At 39.1% G+C, this 24937-nt stretch overlaps 1 protein-coding gene across 1 annotated transcript in view; it reads left to right on the forward strand.

Moving 5' to 3' along the window:
* Positions 1 to 24937, forward strand: part of Xpr1 (xenotropic and polytropic retrovirus receptor 1) — a 152722-nt gene that overhangs the window by 89779 nt on the left and 38006 nt on the right. The window contains exons 7-8 of the mRNA XM_055624454.1: positions 9208 to 9289; positions 24653 to 24843. Of these exons, the coding sequence (XP_055480429.1) occupies positions 9208 to 9289; positions 24653 to 24843 (273 nt within the window). The remainder of the gene's footprint in view (positions 1 to 9207; positions 9290 to 24652; positions 24844 to 24937) is intronic.

Raw genomic sequence — 24937 nt, forward strand, 5'->3', positions numbered from 1 at the left:
CTTTTTCATGTTTAATAATTAACACAATATTGTTGTTGTCTGATGTCATTACCTTACAAGATTTTATAAGTAGTTACTCATTAAAAAATAAATAAATAAATAAAATAAAAAGATACCAGGATCCAGGCATAGTGGCACATGTTTTAATATAGTTTTTAGGACGTGGAGGTAGCACTAGGTCAAGGCCAGGATGGGTTACTGAAAAGGAAGGGGACAAGAAAGGTGGGGGGGGGGGGGAGAAGGGAAATAAAGGAGAGAAGGAAACCTTAGATATGAGCCTTCATCTAGGAATGAATTGCAGTGTCTTGTTTCTCTCTCGTAATGCTCCCCCTCAGCTTCCTCCCCGTTTGTTTTTACACATATTAGCTTTTTGGGATTATCAGCTAAGATGAGTTTTTTGTTTGTTTGTTTGCTTGTTTGTTTTTGTTCATTGTATGGGGGGGGATTCAGATGTACTCGGTTACAATTTGGCTTTTTCCAAAATAGCAGTTATACGCCTGCAAAAGAGGGGGATGGGAGGATTTATTAAATATATTTATATTGCATTTAAGTGATATTTTTTGTCTCATAAAACATGTCTTAATAAATTAAAGGAATTTTTATCATAGAGTATTTTTGTGGTCATGGTGTATTGAAATTAATAATGAAGCTGTATAATAACTGATATATATGAAAAATTAAAGTTAATGTCATATTTAACAGAAAAAACACTGAGACTCTTTAAAAGAACAGAAATAAATTGTATATTCAGTCTTAGAACGGTCTTTGAAGATTGTCCTGGTGAATATAGCCAATGTGATAAGGTCAGAAAAAGACATAGAAGGCATTCAGGTTAGAAAGCAAGAAGTAAAATTACTGGAGATTTTGTTGTTTGTTATCAGTGACTTGATGATCTCTGTAGAAAATCCAGCGGTCCATATAATTAGCTACTACAGCTAATTGGGGATAGCAGTTGTAGAGTACAGCACCAGTTTAGAAGGAATCAAGTGTATGTCTCCACATTGAGTACAGTTAAAAGCCAAAAATCTTTCCAGTAATGCTGGTAATAACATTACAGAAATAAGAAATGTATAGTGATTGTTCTGGCAAAAGATGTGAAAGATCTTTACATTGGACGTTACAGGACATTGCCGAATAAACTACAGATTACTTAAATAAAAGGTGTGTTGAATTATGAGCATATTAGGTAAGCTCAGTGTTTTTAGGAAACCATTTAATTTTAGATATACAGCAAAATCCATCTAAAAGAATCTCAATAAGGGTGTGTGTTTGTGTGTGTGTGTGTGTGTGTGTGTGTGTAAATTGGTAAGGTAGTTTTAAAGTGCATGGAAATACAGAAGACCTAGATCAGCCAATACATCTTTGGAACAAATAAAAGGTGGAAACATTAGCACTATGAGTCTCAGCATCCACTTATAGCCAAACTTTGGACAGAGTACAGGGAATCTTATGAAAGAAGGGGGAGATAGAAAGACCTGGAAGGGTCTGGAGCTCCACAGGAGAACAACAGAACCAAAAAATCTGGGCTTAGGGGTCTTTTCTGAGACTGATACTCCAACCAAGGACCATGCATGGAGATAACCTAGAACCCCTGCACAGATGTAGCCCATGGCAGCTCAGTATCCAAATGGGCTCCCTAATAAGGGGAACAGGGGTTGTCTCTGACATGAACTCAGAGGCTGGCTCTTTGATCACCTCCCCCTGAGGGGGAGCAGCCTGACCAGGCCACAGAGGAAGACTATGAAAGACAGTCCTGATGAGACCTGATAGGCTAGGGTCAGATGGAAGGGGAGGAGGACCTCCACTATCAGTGGACTGGGGAAGGGCATGGGAGGAGATGAGGGAGGAAGGCAAGGTGGGATTGGGAGGGAATGAGGGTAGGGCTACAGCTGGGATACAAAGTGAATAAATTGTAATAAATAAAAAATTATATTAAAAAATGGAATAAAAAAAACATTGCTACTACATGGTATAAAAACCTATACTGCAGATTAAAGCTGCAGTAATCAAGGTAGAGTCAAGATAGACAGACACTTCAATGGAACAGAATAGGATCTAAAAAATACACAAATATATGTGTACAGCTAATTTTCAATACAGACATAAAGCATGCCAGCAGAGAAAGAATAATGTTTTCATCAAATGGCCTGGGCAGTTGGATTCTCTATGTTAAAAGAAAACATGAGCCTTCATTTTATACCACATTTCTGGACCTAAAGTAGACCTAACATTACAAAGTTTTAGAAGAAAATATAGGAGATTGTCATAGCAACTTTGGGTGACTTAAAGACTTCTTTAAAATGACATCAAAAGTACTTCATCATATTTGGGTATAACTCTAACCAAGCAAGTGAAAGACCTATATGAAAAAAAAAAACCTTAAAGTCTCTGAAGAAAGACATTGAAGAAGATATCAGAAGATGGAAAGATATGCTATGCTCATGGGTTGGTAAGATTAACATAGTGAAAATGTCTATCCTACCAAAAGCAATCTACAGATTCGATGTAATTCCCATCAAAATACCAACACAATTTTTTACAGACCTTGAAAGAACAACTCTAAGTTCCATATGGAAAAACAAAAAACTCAGAATAGCTAAAACAGTCATCTACAATAAAAGATCTTCTGGAGGTATCTCCTTCCCAGATCTCAGGCACTACTATAGAGCAACAGTAGTAAAACCAGCATGATACTGGCATAGAAACACACTGGTGGATCAATGGAATCAAATAGAATACCCAGAAATAAATCCACACACCTATGGAAACTTAACATTTGACAAAGAAGCCAAAACCATACACCGGAAAAAAGACAGCATCTTCAACAAATGGTGCTGGTCTGACTGGATGTCTACATGTAGAAAAATGCAAATAGATCCATACTTATCACCCTGCACAAAACTAAAGTCTAAGCAGATCAAAGACTTCAACATAAATCCAGACACACTAAACCTGTTAGAAGAAAAAGTGGGGAAGAGCCTTGAACTCATTGGCACAGGAGACAACTTCCTGAACAAAACACCAACAACACAGGCTCTAAGATCAACAGTTAATAAATGGGACCTCATGAAGCTGAAAAACTTCTGTAAAGCAAAGGACACTGTCATCAAAATAGAATGATAGCCTACAGACTGGGAAAGGATCTTCACCAACCCTACATCTGACAGAGGGCTAATATCCAGAATATATAAAGAACTCAAGAAGTTAAACAACAACAAACCAAATAATCCAATTTAAAAATGGGGTACAGAGCTACACAGAGAATTCTCAACAGAGGAATATCGAATGGCAGAGAAACACTTAAAAGAAATGTTCAATGTCCTTAGTCATTTGCATTTGGGAAATACAAATCAAGATGACCCTGAGATTTCACCTCACACCCATCAGAATGGCTAAGACCAAAAACTCAAGGGATGATGTATGCTGGAGAGGATGTGGAGAAAGGGGAACCCTCCTCCATTGCTGCTGGGAATGAAACCTTGTACAACCACTTTGGAAATCAATCTGGCACTTTCTCAGACAATTAGGAATAGTGCTTCCTCAAGATCCAGCTATACCGCTCCTAGGCATATACCCAAAAGATGCCCCACCATTTATTAAGGACATTTGCTCAGCTATGTTCATAGCAGCTTTATTTGTAGATGTCCCTCAATAGAGGAATGGATACAGAAAGTGAGGTACATTTACACCACGGAATACTACTCAGCAATTAAAAACAAGGAAATCATAAAATTTGTAGGCAAATGGTGGGGACTAGAAAAGATCATCCTCAGTGAGGTAACCCAGAAACAGAAAGACTCACATGGTATATACTCACTTATAAGTAAATATTAGAATATAATATGGGATAAATACACTAAAATCTGTACACCTAAAGAAGCTAAACAACGAGGACCATAGGGAAGAGACTGAAACCTCACTCAGAAGGGCAACCAGGATAGACATTGGAAGTAGGAAAAGACAAGGAACAGAACAGGAGCCTTCCGCAGAGGACCTCTGAAAGACTCTACCCACAAGGAGATCCTGAGACTCATAGTCAAACTTTGGACAGAGTGCCAGAATCCTTATGGAAGAAGGAGATAGAAAGACCTGGAGGGGACAGGAACTCTATAAGGAGAACAACAAGCCAAAAAACCTGGGCCCAAGGGGATGGTTGCAGAGACTGATACTCCAACCAAGGGCCTTACATGGAGAGGACCCTGTTCAGAGGACGCCCATAGGCTGCTCAATTTCCAAGTGGGTTCCCTAGTAAAGGGTACAGGGAACTTTCTCTGACATGAACTCAGTGACCAGCTCTTTGATCACCTCCCCCTGAGTGGTGCAGCCTTGCCCGGCCACAGAGGAAGATGATGCAGCCAGCCTTGATGAGACCAGATAAGCTAGGGTCAGATAGAAGAGGAGGAGGACCTTTCCTATCAGGGGACTAGGCAAAGGGATAGGGGGAGAAGAGGGAGAGGGCTGCAGTGGGGATACAAAGTGAATAAATTGTAATCAATTAGAACTGAAAGTGCACATACACACAAAGTATGCACCGCCACTGCCTGGCTAAGAATCTGTTGTCAATAAAAGTAAAAATAAAATCATGATGTTGATTAATCTCAAAAAAAAGTACTTTATCAGAGGTATAAACACATCTTCAAAGACCACATTAAGGAGAATAGAGAGTACTAAACAAGAGAAAATAGTTATAAAAGCTTGTCTGGTAAAAGACCTATTTTACTGAGAACAAACAGAGAACTCTAGTTCTTAGTAGTGAGAAGACAACCTGAACTTCATCAAAGCTGTACAAGTGGAAAATCAGAACATGGCAAGGTGCTCAACTTCAGCAGGCCATCGAGACATGCAAACCAAAACCGCATGGTTGGAGAAACAGAATCCCACCTCATATGCTGCTGGTGGAAGAAAATGGTATAATGTGTTAGCATTTAGTTAGGGAGTCTTCTAAACAGTTAAATGTACATCTACCACATGACTGGCTGTTATTGTCCTAATATTTATGCAAGACAAATGCAAGCTTGTGTCTACAAAAAGACTTGTGCATAAGTGTTCATAGCAACTTTATTCATAATATCCAAAGCTGGAAAAACTCATATCCATCAGTAGGTAAATGGATAAACAGTTGTACTCTATCTATCTGTACAGTGTATTACTACTCAACCTGAAAAATAATTTGTCGATAAATGCCACAACAGAGGTGAATCAAGAGAGAGAATGAAGACAGATTTTTTTAAGTATACACTATCTGACTTCATTTACTTAATACTCCGGAAAATATAAACCAGTGAACAATGAGAAGAAGAAGAAGAGGAGGAGGAGGAGGAGGAGGAGGAGGAGGAGGAGGAGGAGGAGGAGGAGGAGGAGGAGAAGCAGCAGCACATCGTTGGTTGCCAGTCAAGCTGGGCTGGAGTGGGTTTTGGCAGAAAGGAAGACAAAGGGGCATAAGGAAGCTCTTAGGAGTAGTGAGTATGTTAGGTTATTTGTTTTGTTCACTTTCTTTACTGTTTTGTTTTGTTTTTTTGAGACAAGGTTTCCAATAGCCTCCTCTGACCTCACTATGTAGCCAAGGCTGGCCTTGTATACCTAGTTCCCCTGTCTTTACCTCTGGAGTGCTGGGAATACAGATATGTACCACCATGGCTTGCACAATATACTGTCTTGATTCTTATGAGTTCATAAATATTCTATATGTATTAAATCTTGTGAAAATCTTATTTTATATACTTCAAGTCTAGTGTATGTACAATTCATTGTATACCAGTATATTCAGTAAAATGGTATTTTAAGAAACCATAGACATACCCTAGTCAAACTGATTAAGAAAGAAAAACTATAAAAGCATCAGAAGAACAGAAATTGTGTTTTAAATGTATATAGTTTATTATGTCATTAATATTAAAATAAAACTTTAAATGAGAAAATGTAAGAAGGTATTTAGAGGAGGCATGAAGAAAACATGGAAGTGGTTAGTTGAGGAGGGAAGGTATGTGAGGAGAGAGGGAAAGACTTCAGGGAAAATTGTGTCTAAACACATAGGGTACTTACTATGTGTTCACTTTACTAGCAATTTCTAGTATTCTAAATGTACGGTGTACATTGTTTGTAAATAGAGTATATTGTACAATTTTTGGAACTGAAATAGCTTTTAAGAAAAGATAATTTTAATTGCTGAGTAGTATTTCCTTGTGTAAATGTACCACAGTTTCTGTATCCATTCCTCCATTGGGGGACATCTGGGTTATTTCCAGGTTCTAGATATTACGAATAAAGTTACTACAAACATAGTTGAGCAAATGTCCTTGTATACTTGAGCATATTTGGGATATATGCCTAGGAGTGGTATGATCTTGAGGAAACACTATTCCTAATTGTCTGAGAAAGCGCCAGATTGATTTCTAAAGTGGTTGTACAAGTTTACATTCCCACCAGCAATGGAGGAGGGTTTCCCTTTCTCCACATCATCTCCAACATGTGTTGTCACTTGAGATTTTGATCTTAGCCATTCTGATGGGTGTGAGGTGAAATCTTAGGGTCGTTTTGATTTTCATCTCCCTGATGGCTAAGGACATTGAACAGTTCTTTAACTGTTTCTCTGCCATTCTATATTCCTTTATAGAGAATTCTCTGTTTAGCTCTTTACCCCATTTTTTAATTGGATTGCTTGATTTGTTGCTTTTGAACTTCTTGAGTTCTTTATATTCTGGATATTAGCCTCTCTCAGATATAGGGTTGGTGAAGATCCTTTCCCAGTCTGTAGGCTATCGTTCTACTCAGCAATTAAAAACAAGGAAATCATGAAATTTGTAGGCAAATGGTGGGATCTAGAAAAGATTATCCTGAGTGAGGTATCCCAGAAGCATAAAGACACACATGGTATATACTCTCTTATAAGTGAATACTAGACCTATAAGATAGGATAAACGTACTAAAATCTGTACACCTAAAGGAGCTAAACAACAAGGAGTATCCAGGGTAAGATGATCAATCCTCACTTAGAAAGACAAATAGGATGGACATTGGAAATAGGAGAAAACAAGAAACAGGACAGGAGCCTACCATAGAGGGTCTCTGAAAGACTCTACCTAGCAGTGTATCAAAGCAGATGCTGAGACTCATAACCAAACCTTGGGCAGAGTGCACAGAATCATATGAAAGAAGGTGGGTTAGTAAGACCTGGAGAGGACGGGAGCACCACAAGGACAAAATGTATCTGGGCACAGGGAACTTTTCTGAGGCTGATTCTCCAACCGAGGACCATGCATGGATATAACTTAGACCCCTGCTCAGATGTAGCCCATGGCAACTCAGCATCCAAGTGGGTACCCTAGTAAGGGGAACAGGGACTGTCTCTGACATGAACTCAGTGGCAGGATCTTTCACACCCCCCTCGAGGGAGGAGTAACCTTGCTAGGCCCTTCAGTGTAGCCTTGCAATGTCCACAGAGGAGGACATTGCAGCCAGTCCTGATGAGACCTGATAAACTAGGGTCATATGGAAGGGGAAGAGGACCTCCCATATCAGTGGACTTAGAGAGGGGTGGGGAGGAGATGAGGGAGAGACGGTGAGATTGGGAGGGAATGAGGGAGGTGGCTACAGCTGGGATACAAAGTAAATAACCTGTACTTAATATAAAAAATAAAAATTAAAAAAAAAAAAGAAAAGATAATTTAGGCCAGGCATGGTAGTGTAGCCTTTAATCTCAGTACTTGGAAGGCAGAGGCAGATCTCTTGAGTTCAAGGCCAGCTTGGCCTGCACACTGAGTTCCAGAACAACCAGGGTTGCACAGAGAAACCCTATCTTGAAAAACAGAGAGAGAGAGAGAGGAAAGAATGGAAGGAAGAAGGAAGGAAGGAAGGAAGGAAAAGATAAATTACCATCTTCCTTATAGATACTTTTATTCTGAAACTGACAATACAGATAGCACTTGTGACAAGTAATGAGAGTTTTGATTCTTGCAGGAAGAGGGGATTGAAGGTCTAATTAAGTCTAATCTCTCATTCTTTACAACACTAAAAATCTATAAGTTTATCTCTCTGTCCTTCATTCCTTTGTATTTAAAATCTAAGGAATTTTCTATTTGCTTTAGAAAAAAGAAAATTTAAGGTCAGTTATAGATATAAAATCAAATTATACTGAAGAGGAATATAATTTAGCCCATTGTGCTGGAGATTTTAGTGCCCATCTCTTAAGAACGCTAGGATTCCTTACGTTTTCATTTAAGGGGCTGGAGAGATGACTCAGTGGTTAGAGGTACTTACTGTGCTTTCAGAGGACCTCGTTTGGCTCCCAGCCTACAGAAGAAACAAAACCACCTTAACTTCAATTTTAGATGGATCTGAGGCTGTATGGCCTCTGTGGCTGCTTGCACACACATGGTGCACATAAACTCACACAGACACTTGTACATGTAAATAAAAGGATAAATAAACCTTTAAATATTTTTATTTAAGTTTTTTCAGTATAAAAGCATAAGTAATATCAGAAAGTGTCTTTGTCTTTACCATTTACTCTCATTATTCATAGTACCAAATAGTAAACACTAATTGAGTAACTCTGACTCACAAAATGTAGAGATAGATTTAGTTGCATCCTAAATCACTCAAAGGATCACTCATCTCAGTCTGAGGCCTAAAATTACCATCTTATCTCCTGACTCCTGTTCATCCCCGTTGCCCCATCTCTCACCTCTGTGTTGACGTGAATGTGCATCTGGTGACCAGAGGGGACATCAGGTGTGTTCCTTTGTTGCTTTCCACCTCCTTTTTGGAGACAGAGTCTCTCTCTGAACCAGGAGCTCACCTGTTTGTCGAGGCTCACTGTCCAGTGAGCTCCAGGAATGTGTCTGCCTCTGCCCACTTGAACTGGATTGCAAACATGACCATGCCCAGCCTTTGCGTGGGGTCTGCCTTGCTCCTTATGTGGGTGCTGGGTATCCAACTCAGGTCCTCATGCCAGCACAGCGAGCACTTTACGGATGAGCAGCTCTCCAACTCCATGATTCTGATTTCTGTAAAAGAGCTCAATAGTGTTCCTGTTCTCGTAATAGGATGATGGAGCGTAAATGAGGCTCTGCTTCAGAGTTATCAAAGTTAGAATAAAATATATTTTCCCTATACAACATTGAGGTTCACACTACTAAGTCACTAGACTGTAGCATGCACTGCGTGTGTTTGATATCTTTTACTCAAGGTTCTGTTTTCTTTCTACAGCCTGCACCAGCATGGACTACGTTTAGAGTTGGCCTATTCTGTGGGATATTCCTTGTGCTGAATATAACTCTTGTGCTTGCAGGTAACTCTTAACTTTTTAACTCATTTGTTCTTGTTATGTTTATGTCATATTCTGGCTCTCTGTAAAGAATCCAGAAATCTACCAAAACTACTAAAAAAAACCTTTGTTTGGATTATTTTGTTTGTTTTTTCAAGATGGGATTTCTCTGTGTAGACTTGGCCGTCCTGGACTTGCTTTGTAGACCAGGCTGGCCTTGAACTCAAGAGATCTGCCTGCCTCTGCCTCCCAAGTGCTAGGATTACAGACGTGTGCCATCGTGCTCTGCTCTAAAAGAAGTTTTGTAGGTTTTAAACATTTGTTCATTATATTGGGATATAGTTTTTTAGAATATTGACTTTTATTTACTATCATTTTCTAGTCTTTAACTTCAGGATTTTTAGAGTTCGGTTATGAAGAAGTTAATCTTGGGCCAGCAAGATGGCTCAGTGGGTTGCTTGCTGCATGCTGCCAAATCTGACTGCATGAGTTGTGACCTAAGATCCACATGGTGGAAGAAAAAACTGACTCCCACAAATTGTCCCCTGACCTCCTGTCCATGTCATGGCACACGTGCGCATGCACACACACACACAGCACACACCACGTAAAGAGTGTAATTTAAGAATTTGTTTCCTTGATCATGGATGAAGATAAATGTGTTATACAGTTCCTGCACTAAACCTTGTTTACTCTTTGTATTGTAAAGACCCCCTCACATTTCCCCAGAATATGCTTATAGCTGCTCTGCATGCAGTCTTTTTAGAGGCTTGGCTATGTGGTTTCCAATTCAGAAAGCTAAAAGTAGGGCTGGAGATGTAGCTGAGCAGGTAGTTCTTGAGTTCTTGCTTAGTATACATGAAGTCCTGTGTTCAGTCTCCAGCACTGCATAAGATCAGATGTAGTAGCACACACCTATAATCTCAGCATTTGGGAAGGGGAGGCACAAAGGTCGGGAGTTCAAGATTTTCCTCAGCTTCATAATGTGTGTGTGTGCTGTTCTTTGCAGCGTTGAAATGTTGGATAGTCCCTAATATATTCAATCCTTATATCTCTACTTTTTATGTTCATTTTCTATCTAGGCAAATTATTCAAGCCTATGGCTACAAATATTATCTATATGCTAATGACTCACAAGTATATATCCTCTGTCCTCTAAAAAAGATCTTATTTCCTGTTTGGTATTTAATAGGCATTTCACATTTAAATAGACCCTTGGTTTGTTTGGGTTTTTTGTTTTTTAAGTTCCCTAAATAGAGCCCAACCCCTATGTTAGCTGAAATCATCAATTTAAAAAGACGAAAGATTTATTTTGACTCATGGTTGTAAGGATTTTAGTCCTTGATCACTTGATCCTGTCACTTCAGGCCTGTGGCAAGGCAGGAAATCATGGTAGTGAATGTGTTGGAGAGCAAAGTTGCTCACCAGGCCTGACCTCTTAAAGTTTTTCCCTCCCAGTAACACTGGAAACTGGGACCAACACCCATGACACATGACCAAAATATATGAGCTTTGGCAACACTTAGATTCCAAACAACATCCCTCATATTTTATCACTAATACATACAAGAAATCCTAATGCTCTGTCTTCATACTATGTTTGAATTTGATAACATTTCACTACATCCATTAGTACTGTTTTTTTTTTCACTGGGACTCTGCAGATATCTTGTGTCATGGAGGGCCTCCAGGATCTGTAGGACTGGCACCTTCATGTGCTCCAGCGCTCCAGCAGTTCATCGATGGGTTAGATGTTGAGTCAGCCAACTCAAAGCCCTGGGTCTGTGTCTAAGAGGTATCTGAGCTATTCTGCTTGCCAGCTCTCCCACAACCACACCACTGGGGCGAGTGCTCTAGCTGTGCCCCTGCTAGCTCGTTTGATGCCACAGCCAGCAATTGGCAGGGCCAGCTCTCCCTCTCTCACACCCTCAGGGCCAACTCACCCATGACCTGCCACCAGGGTCAACTCTACTGTGCTGCCCGGGGGAGGTGCAGGACCCACTCTCCTGAGCACTGCAGCCAGTAAGGGACAGCTCGCCTGCTCTCATGACCCCAGGGCCAGGTTGTTGTACAATATTTATTAAACTCTAGAGGGCTTTTCTATGACCTGGCCAGCACCCCAGTAATCGAGATAGAGACCTATTGGCTTATTTAAACAGCTTTAGACAATAACTGATCAGGTCTAAATTAAACTAATTTTCTAAGCTAGTCTGGCTATCTTCCAGCTGTATTCCCAAGTTACTTGCCAATATGGTTCCTGTCTGGGCTGGTCTGCTCCATCACTCTACATCCTCTCTCCATCTTATTTCTTCCTTTTCTTTCTTGCTTCTTCTGGCCTCAGTATTCCTACCTGAGATCCCCAGTCTGGGAATTAAATTAAATTAAATTAAATTAAATTAAATTAAATTAAATTAAATTAAATTAAATTAAATTAAAGCTCCGCCTACCTATATCTTGCCCAGTATAGTTGGCTGTCAGCAACTTTATTAACCAATCAGAGATAATTGGGGAGCAAAGTTTATGAAACATTGTTTGATGTACATGAGAATGTACTTGTCTGGACTGCAACCAGATCTTGGGAGCCAGTATTTAGCATTTGAATACACAGCAGCACCAGACCAACCCCCAACACCAGGTCTCCTGCTTACCACAAGTGGTGAGGGGTAAGGAGATAGGGAGGACATCTGTCCCTCATCCATGCCACCACACAGGAGAGGAGTGGCGGGGCTAGTTCGTGGCCCCTGGTGGTAACAGAGCCCTGCTGCTGCAGGGCTAAGGACCTAGACATTGCCCTTGGTGGTAGCACAGGCCAGGATCTTACCATGGTTTTAAGTAGCATTACCAGCTCCTCAGATCACCCTCACTATCCTTCAGTCTGCAGTTATTCCTCTCTTCATTGTGCGTACATTCTTCTGCTTCTCTTTCTCTTTCTCTTTCATTTATCCATCACTTACTTGCTCCTCTTAGTGGTACCCAGGGTCTCTGGGTGTCTAGGGTCATCTCAGCAGTGGTCTCAGGAGTGCTGTGACCCAGCCACACAGTGTAACACCAGGCAGGTGTCATCTTGGGCATGGTCGTCCCAGGCTAGCTCCTTGTCCTGCTGTGGCCCCATACTGCTGATTGTCTCAGGCTACTGCTCAGGGCCTGCACAGGGCCAGACTGGTGATTGTCTCAGGCTAGCTCATTGTCCACTCCTGTCTGTGGACACGAGCAAGCCCCAGATGAGACTGGTGTTCAGGGGCTTGCTCATGGCCACAGACAGGAGTCGTCTTATCTTGAGCTTGCTCTTGGACTGTGCCATGTAGCCAATTTCTTGTTTAATATACAACAACCTTCTGAACTTGTCTTTGTGTGCATCCGCTGTTGCCCTCTTCTAACCACAAGTTTGCAGGAAATTCTACAGTACAAACCTCATCCTACATTATCAAGCTAGTCGCCATGGAAAGAACAGAAACTGCCTGAGTTTCAGCTCCACCATTGGTTGTTAGTTGTTGTGGTCTTGTGAACAACCAGTAGCTTTTCTAAAACAGTTTCCTCATCTATTAAATGAATTCAGTGCATTAAATTTATAGGAGTACTTGAGACTTTATTTTTATTTGCTCATTCACAAATAAAATCTAGTGTGTGTGTGTGTGTGTGTGTGTGTGTGTGTGTGTGTGTGTTCCATGAATGGGAATGCAGGCGAAATAACCACATACCACTGTACATGTGAGGATCAGAGGAAAACATGCGGCATCATTCCATATTGTGTTGAGCAGGGTTTCTTTATTGTTTACCTCAGCTAGGCCTACAAGCTTCCAAGGTTCTCCTTGCACCACAAGCATTTTATTCACTGAGCCATCTCCCCAGTCTATCCACAAATCACTTTTTCGTATCTCATGGTTTCCCTTGATTCCCTTGAGTCTGAAGACAGAAAAAAGTGTGTTTGGGGCAGGGGGTGAGGAGATTGAGTTCTGTAGCTCAATAGAAGAATGCTTGCCTATCATAAATGGACTTCTAGGTTCAGTCCCCAGTACTGCAAAACCGGCAGAAATTAAGAGAGGTGTGTATCATGCTTGTAATCAGTATTTGGAGATAGAAATGGGGGAATCAGTAGGTCAATGTTATCTTAACTAATAGTTCAAGGCTACCTTGGGCTACATGGAACTCTGTATCAAATAGACAGAAGGAGTTAAATGTTCTAAGCAGTTCAGTTAAACAACTGAATATTTTTTAATTAAGCTACTGAGGAAGATGCCCTCGAAGAAGTTACATTTAGGTTGATAAAATTAACAACATTCCCAGAGAAGGGACAAGAGATTGGTTTAGTTGGTCTAGGATGAGGGTCAGGTATAGGAGGAAGGAGTGAGTTTCTAGAGAGGTAAAACATTTGAGCTGATGAGGGGACAGTTGATAGAACAGGGTGATAGGCCAGCTCTGAGAGCACCGCTCATCTGATGGAGCCCATCAAGTATTCACTGCACATGTGGCTCTTCCATTAGGAAGCCATTGTCCCTCAATTATGAGCAGATTTACTTGTCTAATTGCCAAGATGTATGTGGTGGTGTTTCCTCACTCGCTTAAGTAAGACAAGGGAGAAGCAAATCTCTTTCATGTGAATTAAATGGAAAAGTTTTATCTGTGTGTTTCATTCTTTGATCTAGGTCAAGCTGAGGTAAATGTAGAGTTTCTTATTGTGATAGTTTTTCTTTTTATGTATGCACTTTATACATTTAGTATGTGTATTAAATTCCAACCTCAAAGTCCTTCTTTGTTTGGTTTCCGCATGTATTGGTGAGGGGAAGGGTAAACAGATAAAGCCAGCTGTCTCTCCTTATTTATCTCCCCTTGGGTACTGAGAAATAGCAGTGTTGAGAGTCAGAGGGAAACACAGCAGTAGTAATGCATGTACAAGCACGATTCTTTTCTTTGAGCATTCACATAAAAATTACGTGCATAATTGCTAGAGTTTCTCAAGGGGACATGGCCCACTGTTCAGTAATTTGCTAGAAAAATCTAATATTCCAGAGTTTTAGTTTCAATAAAAATGAAATTTTTCCTGTATGTTTTTTTTTTCAATTTTTCTTCTAGTAACCTTTGCTCAATTTGAAATAATCACAGTATGCCATGTTGCTTACTAGTTTACCATGTACAGAAGCTATAAGGGCATAAAATAAGCACTTTTAAATTAATGGTAAGACCATTAGTTGTTGAAATCTCTTTTGAGAATAATGTGGTAGTATATATAAAATTTTTATAATTATTTTGATTAACTTATTTTTTATAAATTTACCTTACAACCTAGGAGCCTACAATACAAAGAAATTATTTATTGCCATGTTGCTAATAATGGCAACGTCTTAGAAACTGCTCACATAGCTACTAATGTGTTGCACATCATGGGGGTAGTGCTGAAAATGAAAGATAGGCATAGCACTTTGGAGGACTATTAGTAATTAGTACTATTTTAATGTCCCAAAATTGGAGCCCAAATGTCCAACAATGTAACAGCTGTTTTGCCCAATGGAATAGTGTGTAGTAGTGAAAGGAATGAAATGTAGCCACGTGCAGGAACATAGATGAATCTCAAAAGCAAATGAAAGTGAGGTTTATACCACATGAAATTAACCATTTTAAAATAAACAAAAGAAGTCAAACAGCAAAAGTGCACATTATGTGATTTAATTTAAAAAGATCAAAATTAGTGTTAAAAAAGAGTGCTTACTACGGCTGGACAGAGGATGTAAAGCCGGAGTCTGGGGTGTCACAGAGGCACTGTTTTGTATGATAAATTTCAACAGTGAGTCAGGACTAAGGACAACTAAAGAAAACATATTTGGCACCTTGATTAAATACTGTGAGGACTGTAATTTTATCAAGTGTAGACTAGGCTTCTGTTTGGGTTATTGGTTTTTGTTTTGTTTTAACAGACACATCGTAGTTTGTATATAATTTGCCTTGCACTGTTAGGTGCTGCAGGGTCAGGAGCTGGATTACTGAGATTAAACCCCTTTGCCTTAGACAGGGGACTTGATTTAACTCTGTTTCTTCATGTGTCTCCAGTAGAAAACCAATGTATGTTTTTGTTGTTGTTGTTGTTTTTACTGGGAAATTAATGAAAGTATGCACATGAGCCATCACACAAACATTGCCTAGCCCAAGACAGCTGCCTGATGAGAGTTAGCTGTCCATTCACAAAGAATTTATAAATCTGTGTGAGAGTTTAGAGTGGAACAGTGTGTAGCTTTTATTCTACGGACCTATTATTCACAGGGTTACATGCTTATTTTTTAAATAGAAATTACACTAATTCATCTTATTTCTTAATCCCTTGACATTTTTTATGGTGACCTTGTCTAAGAAAAAAAAAAAAACATGCTGTATTTTAATCCTCTACCTACTAACAAAAGGTACTGAAGAGATTGTGCCAGAAAAAAGTTGGCATATTGTAAGCAGGTGCACTTATCTTTTAGAGATTGTTTAATTCAAAGTTTGTATTCTTTAATGAATAGCTTGACTATTAACTGTTAAAACTGCTGTGTGTCTTTGAAACATTTTGAAACTAAATCAGTTCATTAACAAATGTAGTCTTGGGGCTAGAGAGATGGCTCAGCAGCTAAGAGCACTGTCTGTTCTTCCAGAGATCCTGAGTTCAATTTCCAGCAACCACATGGTGGCTCACAACCATTTAAAATGGGATCTAATGCCCAATTCTGACATGCAGGTGTACATGCAGATAGAGCACTCATATATGTAAAATAAATAAATAAATCTTTTTTTTTAAATGTAGTCTTGTGTTTTCATTCAGAATGCTATTTTTTCACACTTAAACTTACAGAATGTCCTCAGTATTTGTTGTTGCTGTTGTAGCTGCTCCTACTGATGATGATGATTTTTTAAAACATTTCTAATAAAGTGGAATTCAAGGATTTTCTTTATTCAATATCATTGTTCTAATTTGCATCTCTGTTGCTGTGATAAAACACTCTGACCAAACCGAAAGCAAGCTGGAAATAAAAGGGCTTATTTGGCTTACACTTTCTTTTTTTCTATATTTTTTAAATTTTATTTTATTTATATATTTATTATTACAATTTATTCATTTTGTATCCCTGCTGCAGCCCCCTCCCTCATTTCCTTCCAGTCTCCCAGTCCCACCCACCCTGCCTCTTCCCTCCATGCTCTTTTCCTAGTCCCCTGATAGAGGAGGACCTCCTCCTCTTCTATCCGACCCTAGCTTATCAGGTCTCATCAGGACTGGCTGCATCATCTTCCTCTGTGGCCTGGCAAGGTGTGGTGATCAAAGAGCTGGCCACTGAGTTCATGTCAGAGACAGCCCCTGCACCCCTTACTATGGAACCCACTTGGAGACTGAGGAGACAATGGGCTTCCTTTAAACAGGGGGTCTAGGTCTTCTCCATGCATGGTCCTTTTTGAAGTACTGGTCTCTGCAGGGTTTCCAGGGCCCAGATATTTTTGGCTCTGTTGTTCTCCTTGTGAAGTTCCTGACCGCTCCAGCTCTTTCTATCTCCCTCTTCTTCCGTAAGGATTCTGGCACTCTGCCCAAAGTTTGGCTATGAGTCTCAGTACTTTGATATCCTGCTGGGTAGAGTCTTTCAAAGGTCCTCTGTGGAAGGCTCTGTTCTATTCCTTGTCTTTTCCTACTTCCAATGTCTATCCTGTTTGCCCTTCTAAGTGAGGTTTCAGCCTCTTTCCTAGGGTCCTCCTTGTTGTTTAGCTTCTATAGGACTATAAATTTTAGTATGTTTATCCTATATTATATGTCTACTATCCATTTATAAGTGAGTATATTCCATGTATTTCTTTCTACTTCTGGGTTACCTCGCTGAGGATGAGCTTTTCTAGTCCCCACCATTTGCCTACAAATTTCATGATTTCCTTGTTTCATGATTTCCTTGCCTAGTAGTATTCCATTGTGTAAATGTACCACACTTTCTGTGTCCATTCCTCCATTGAGGGATTTCTAGGTTCTTCCCAGGTTCTGGCTATTACAAATAAAGCTATCATGAACATAGTTGAACAATTAATAAATGGGACCTCATAAAACTAAAAAGCTTCTCTAAAGCAAAGGGCATTCATTAAAACAAAACGACAGCCTACAGACTGGGAAAAGATCTTCACCAACCCTATATCTAACAGAGGGCTAATATCTTTAATATATAAAGAACTCAAGAAGTTAAACACCAACAAACCAAGTAATCCGATTAAAAAATGGGGTACAGAGCTAAACAGAGAATTCTCAACAGAGGAATATCGAATGGCAGAGAAACACTTGAAGAAATGCTTAATGTCCTTAGTCATTTGCATTTGGGAAATTCAAGTAAAAGCAGCCCTGAGATTTCACCTCATACCCATCAGAATGGCTAAGATCAAAAACTGAAGGGATGTATGCTGGAGAGGGTATGGAGAAAGGGGAACCCTCCTCCACTGCTGGTGGGAATGTAACCTTGTACAACCACTTTGGAAATCAATCTGGCACTTTCTCAGACAATTAGGAATAGTGCTTCCTCAAGATCCAGCTATACCACTCCTAGGCATATACCCAAAAGATGCCCCACCATTCAATAAGAACATTCGCTTACACTTTCAAGGTACAGTTTGTCATTGAGGGTAGTCAGGGCTGTAGCTCAAGGTAGGAACCAAAAATCAAGAACTTGGAGCAGAAACCATAGATGAACACTGTTCACTGGCTCTTTTGCTGGATGGGCTTTCATTTACAGCCCAGACTCAGCTGCCTAGGAATGGTCTGACCACAGTGGCCTGGACCCTCTCACTTTAGTCATCCATTAGTCAAGACAGTCTCCCACAGACATGGTCACAAGCAAGTACAATCTGATTAGTTCCTCACTTGGGAGTACCACTTCCCAGGTGACTCTAGGTTATGTCAACTTGACAATAAAAACTAACCTGCACAGCCATAATGATTAGAAGCATTTTCTATGATGTAATTAAGTAGAACATGGTCTGAATATATATATATATATTCATATATATATATATTCATATATATATATATATTGACTATGCTTTGTATTTTCCTGTTTGTGATAATCTTCATATATAGAACTACCTGCCAGGGTCATAAATTTAAACAATTCAACTTAAGAGAGGAATAGCAACATCAATTTCAATATTTTATTACTTTCTCCCTCTGAAGTTCTTCTTTTTAATGAAATGAAGTACACGTAAGATTAACACTCTTTTAATGTGTGTGTGTTATGTGAATGTATACAGGTATAGTCAGCATGTGTGCCTGTAGAAGGGCCAGAAGAGGATGACAGGTTGTTTCGTTGCTCTCCTTTATTCCCTTGGGCCGGGCTGATCACTGAACTTGAAGCTGCTGCTTGGTGCACTTTCCAGACCCACCTGGCTCCACGCTGCAGCTAGTGTTATAAACATACATGACCATGCCTAGCTTTTGTATTTTGTTTGGTTTTACCTTTTCCCCCTTTGTTTATTTATTTAATCACTTTACAGCTTGATCTCAGGCCCTCCCTCCTCTCAGTCCCACTCTCATTTCTCCTCTCCCACTTCCCCTCAACTCTTCTCAGAGAAACTCCCTCCCCCCCCCACACACAAGGGGTACCAACCCACCCTGACACCTCAAGTCTCAACAGGACTAAGCACATCCTCTCCCACTGAGGCCTGACAAGGCAGCCCAGCTAGGGGAAAGGGATCCAGTGGCAGGCATCAGAGAAGAGACAGCCCCTACTCCCATTGTCAAGACCCAGGCTGCACATGTGCTACATATGTGTAGGGGGTCCAGATCCAGCCTGTGCAAGCTCTTTGGTTGGTGGCTCAGTCTCTGTGAGCCCCCATAGGCCCAAGTTAGTTTACTCTGGAGGTCTTCTTATGGTGTCCTTGACCCCTCCAACTTCCTTTAACCTTCCTCCCACTCTTCCACAAGACTACTCGACATCAGCCTATTGTTTGATTGTGGGTCTCTGCATCTGTTTCCATCAGCTGCTGGATGAAGCCTCTCAGAACACAGCTATGCTAGGCTCCTGTCTTCAAGCACAGCAGAGAGTCATTAATAGTGCCAGGGGGTTGCTTTCTCCCATGGCTGGGTCCCAAGTGGGCCAGCCATTGGTTTACCATTCCTTCAATCTCTGCTCCACTTGTAAGCTAGACAAATTTTGGGTCAAAGGTTTTATAGGTGGCACTGGAATCCTATCTGGAGGTGTTGATTTCAGGCTCCTTAACCCCGCTGCTAGGAGTCTCAGCTAGGGTCACCCCCATAGATACCCAGGGACCTCCCCTGTTCTAGAGATGCCCTCCCCACCAATTTCTGTTCTCTCTCCCAGTCCTCCCAACATCCCCCCATCCACGTTCCCCCTGACACTTGATCTCCACTCCTGTTACTCTTCTCACCCACTCTCCTACCCAGTTCCCTCCCTCCATTTACTTAAGATGTTTGTTTTATTTCCTCTTCTGAGTAAGATTCAAGTATCCTACCTTGGGCCCTCCTTGGCTTCTTTGGGTCTGCCTTTCTGGGTCTGGGTTACCTCACTCAATAAGATCTTTTCTAGTTCCATCCATTTGCCTTCAAATTGTATGATGTCTTTGTTTTTAATGGCGGAGTAGTATTCCATTGTGTAAATGTACCATATTTTCCTTATCCATTCTTTGGTAGAGGGACGTCTAGGTTGTTTCCAGTTTCTGGATATAATGAATAAAGCTGCTATGAACATAGCTGAGCAAGTGTCCTTGTGGTATGGTGGAGCATCTTTTGGGTATATGCCCAGGATTAATATAGCTGGGTCTTAAGCTAGATCTATTCCCAAAGTCCTGAGGCACCTCCAGATTGATTTTCATAGTAGTTGTACAAATTTGCACTCCTACCAGCAACGGAAGAAGATTCCTGCTTTCTCCACATCCTCACTAACATGAGCCATCAACTTCAGTTTTTGCTCTTAGCTATTCTGACAGGTGTAAGATGGGATCTCAGAGTCGTTTTGATTTGCATTTCCCTGATGACTTAAAACATTGAACATTTAAGTGCTTCTCAGACATTAGAGATTCCTCTCTTGAAAATTCTCTGTTTAGCCGAAAATTCTCTGTTTAGCTCTGTACTCCATTTTTGAAGTAGGTTATTTGGTTTGTTGGTGTCTGATTTCTTTATATATTTTGGATATTAGTCCTCTGTTAGATATAGGGTTGGTAAAAATCTTTCCCCATTCTGTAGGCTGACATTTTGTGCTATTGACAGTGACCTTTGCCTTGCAGAAGCTTTTCAGTTTTATCAGGCCCCGTTTATTAATTGTTGATCTTAGTGCCTGAGCTACTGATGTTCTGTTTAGAAAGTTGTCTCCTATATCAATGAGTTCAAGGCTATGCCTGGCTTTTATATAGGTGTTGGGAGTTGGAACTCATTTCCTTATGCTTGCTTACTCTAAGCCATTTCCCTGGCCTCAAAATTAACTATTTTACAGTGAACAATCAGTACTGTTGTACAATCTACTTAAAAGTTTTACCATCTTAAAAGGAAGTCCAGTCCCAGATTTCTGTTGATCCAGCTGTTGACAACTACTGACTAATTTCTATCTTTATGGATATTCCTATTCTGGCTAGTTCATGTGACTGAAATCATTTCAAACATGTATTTGTATGTGGCTTCTTCACTTAGCATGTTCTCAACATTAATTCATGCTGTGGCATTATTCAGTACTTCATTTCACATACCACAGTTTATTTATCCATTCATCCATGAATAGATATTTTAGTTCTTTCTAAACTTAGAGCTTTATTTATTTGCTTATATTACTCTGTTGGTGGCCGAGCATGTGCCTGCTCATATATGGAGGTCAGAGGACAATTGAATGGGCGACTTAGGTGAGTGAGTTCTTGCCTTCCTACTGGGACAAGGAATGGCATTCAGGTCTGCAGGCTTAGGCATTTTTAACATCATCATCATCATCATCATCATAATAATAATGGCACCAGATTGTTTTCTATAGAGATTATGCCATTTTCCATTTCTAACAATAATGTATGAGGGTTCTGTTAAATCCATTCAAGTGGATGTGAGGTGTTTTAATTTGCATTTTCCTAATAACTAATCATTTCAAGCATTTTCTCCTAGGCTTGTTAGTCATTTATGTATTCTTTAGATAACTATCTAAATCTTTTGCCCACATTTTAATTTGCTTTTCTCTGAAGGTAGAATTCTTTATATATTCTAAATAGTTATTTACAACATAGATGGTTTACAGCCTTTTCCCCATTCGTCAAAATTTTTAGTTCAATTTATCTGCTTTTTTTTCCTTTTTTGTATTTATTTACATATGTTTACGTATAGAGTTAAATATTACATTGTGAGGTTTGTCTTTTTTTTTTTTTTTCTTCAGAAAAATGTTTAATAGTCTTAGTTCAAGTATTAAGGTTTTAAAAAGAAAAACAAGGTCTCACCCTGGCTAGCCTTGAGCTCACTACATAGACCAGGCTGGCCTCCTAGCTCTGCCTTCCAAGTGCTGAGATTAAAGTCATGTGCTATCATGCTTAACTTATTGTCAATTTTGAAGTGATTTTTTTGTCTGTGTTGGTGTGAATAGGGTTCAAGCACCTTTTTTTTTTTTTTTTTTTTGTATGTGGATTTCTAGTTGACCTGACACTAGCTGAAGAATGTTTTTCTGATGGAATGTTGGTATTTCTTAAATTTCAACTGGTCATAGACTTAGAGCTTATTTTGGGGATTTCAATCTTTTTTTGTATACAAATCTTTTTTGCCATTGAACATTGTTTTGATTATTGTACTGTTGTAGTATATTCTAAAACTTGAGTGTGAATTTTCTAAGTTTATTAATTTTTGTTACTATTTTGGTTATTGGAGACCTTTTGACTTCTGAATCTGAGGCTTGACTTTTCTATTTTTTCTGAACATAAAGTGGCCATTGAAATTTTGATAGGAATTTTATTAAATGTATAGATTGATTCGCTGTCATCTTAACAATATTAAATCTTCTAATCTATGAGCATGACATTCTTTCTATATACGTAAGTCTACTTTAATTTCTAAATGCTTTCTTACTCTTGACATATGAGCCTTTTACTGCCTTGGTTAAAATTACTACTAAATATTTAATACTCTTAGATACTGTTAAAATTGTTTTCTTAATTTTACTTTAGAATTGCTTATTGAACTTTGTATGCTGACTGACCTTGTATTCTGCAACTTTGCTGAACCTTATAGTTTTATTTTGGGTTCTGTGGAATCTTGATTTTGTTTTCTGACATTGTAATATGTCTGTCTTTGCTTAGGATTCATGATGTAAAGCTACAAATACAGTTTTTCTGCTCATCTAATTTTCTAGCTAATCCTGACTCTTATGCTGGTTCTGTTATGGTCCATTTGTCACATAACAGCTAGCACAATCCTTTAAAGTGATTACATGGGTCTTGACACTTACGTTGAAAACCTTCTACCAGTTTGTACATCAGAATAAAAGTGTGAAGAGAACAAAGTACTACATCTGATATGACACTGGGAACTTTATCTCTAGTTCATTCCAGTCAGTAACCTTGGCGTTTCATCACTCAGCTCTTTGTACCTCCTCTCTACCTGTAGTCCTCTAGAGATTCCAGGGGTTCATTCTTCATTCCTTGTAAGGTAGCTGTAATCTCCTAAAGGTCTTAACCTGCTGCTTTAGCCCCCATCCCAGTCAGTATATACTGTTATATAGATGTCAAGTGGAAGTTGATTGAATCCCCAGTTCTTAGGATGATGTTGAGTATAAAGGAGAACCAATAAATACTTGTTATATATTTTTTTCAAGTAATAGAAACCATTACTCTCAATGAATACTCTTAATCGGTCAGACATTTGAAATGTTCTTCACTTTTAATCTTAACAAGCTTGTGAAATGTGTTTGTTTTTGTTTTTAATAGGTCTCATGTAGTTCAGGCTGAACTCAAACTACTGTGTAGCTGAGAATGACTATGAATTTCTGATCCTCCTGCCTCCATCCCCCAAGTGCTAGGGTAACCAGCATGAACAATCCCAGCTTTATGCAGTAATGGGTATCAAGTACAGGGTGAGAATAGACATTATTTCCATTGACCAAGAGGAAGCTGAGAACTAGAAACTCTGTTAATTTATCCTACTAGGATTTGATATCTGGTTTATATATATTTGATTTCAAAGCAAACACTTTCTCTACCCTGTTATTTTGAAGTTATTAAGTATTTTTATACTGTAGAGAATATAGAGATAAATAATAAATTGTTATTTAAGTAAGTGTTTAAGTTGGTAGAATAAGAGAGCACTATAGGTGCTGAGGGAAAGCTGACTTTTTTTAAAAGATGAGATTCCTTGAGGCTTGTCATTGGGGAGTATTGTAGGATGGATTGAGAAAAAAGTAAGCTAGTGATTGGATTTTTTTTAAGAGCTCAGGTTTACAGAGTAAGATGTTTGAGCATTATAATTCTAGGAAAGCTGTAGAATAATGATTGTACTAAATGTTTGTATAGGCATATAAGCAATACTGTATTTGAGAACATGAGCTTTGTACAAAAATAAGAAGGTTACAGCTGGGTGTGGTGGTGTATACCATTAATCCCAACAGAAGCAGGTGGATTCCTTTGAGTTCCAGGCCAGCCACAGGCTACATTTTAGTTCTGCTATACACTAGATCAATAACCCTAAGCAAATTACTTAACCTATGTGTGCTCCAATTTTCTTAGTCAACATGGATACAATAATTTTAACTCACAGAACAATTATAATGATTTAAAGTAATTATTACATGTAAAATCACCAAGAAAAAGGCTATATTAAGCATTCTATACATGTCAACAATTGTCTATTTATATGATATTTACAATCTCATATTATCTTCTTTTGTTTTGCATTATGTTCTTTTAGAACAACTCTGTGAGGTAGAAGTTACTGTCTCTTGTTTAATGGTAGATAATGTTGAAGAGGTTGTATCATTCAAGAAGCGCCAGTTGATAAAACTAGTCTTATCCTGGACATGGTGGTTCATATCTTTAATGCCAGCACACAGGAGAAAGATGTAAGAGGATCTCTGTGATTTCAAGGCCAGCCTGGTCTACATAGCATGCTCCAGAATAGTCTGGACTACATGTCTTTAAAAAAAAAACAAAACTGGTCTTAGTGTTCAAAGCTATTTAACTCAGTTGTGCTGTAATTAAAAATATTTTTTAAATTTATAGAACAATAGAATAACAAGATAAAAACTAAATTTGGGGGAGATTATTCTAATGGCATTCTGCAGAGTAAAGAGAGAAAAGAGGAAGGCAAGTTTGTCAGATTCTTAAGATAATCTAAATATAGATTATGTGTCAGTGCTGTGTCTCAGAGAATGAAGAGAAAAGATAATTAAAAAGAACGTTTTAGATTTTATAACTAATTAATACATTTTCTTTCAGCTGTATTTAAACTTGAAACAAATAAAACTGTGTGGCCCTTGATAAGAATCTATCGGGGTGGCTTTCTTCTGATTGAATTCCTTTTTCTGCTGGGCATCAACACATATGGTTGGAGACAGGCTGGAGTAAATCATGTCCTCATCTTTGAACTTAATCCAAGAAACAATTTGTCTCATCAGCATCTCTTTGAGGTAATAAAACACACAGTCTTGTGAATGTGTCTGCTCTGAGTGACTGACTTCATCTCCCATCTGAGGATTGTTGATTGTTAAACGTTTTTCTTAT

This window comes from Psammomys obesus, unplaced genomic scaffold (assembly GCF_907164565.1).
Source record: "Psammomys obesus unplaced genomic scaffold, mPsaObe1.curated_primary_1811, whole genome shotgun sequence".
In the NCBI taxonomy this organism is placed as follows: domain Eukaryota; kingdom Metazoa; phylum Chordata; class Mammalia; order Rodentia; family Muridae; genus Psammomys; species Psammomys obesus.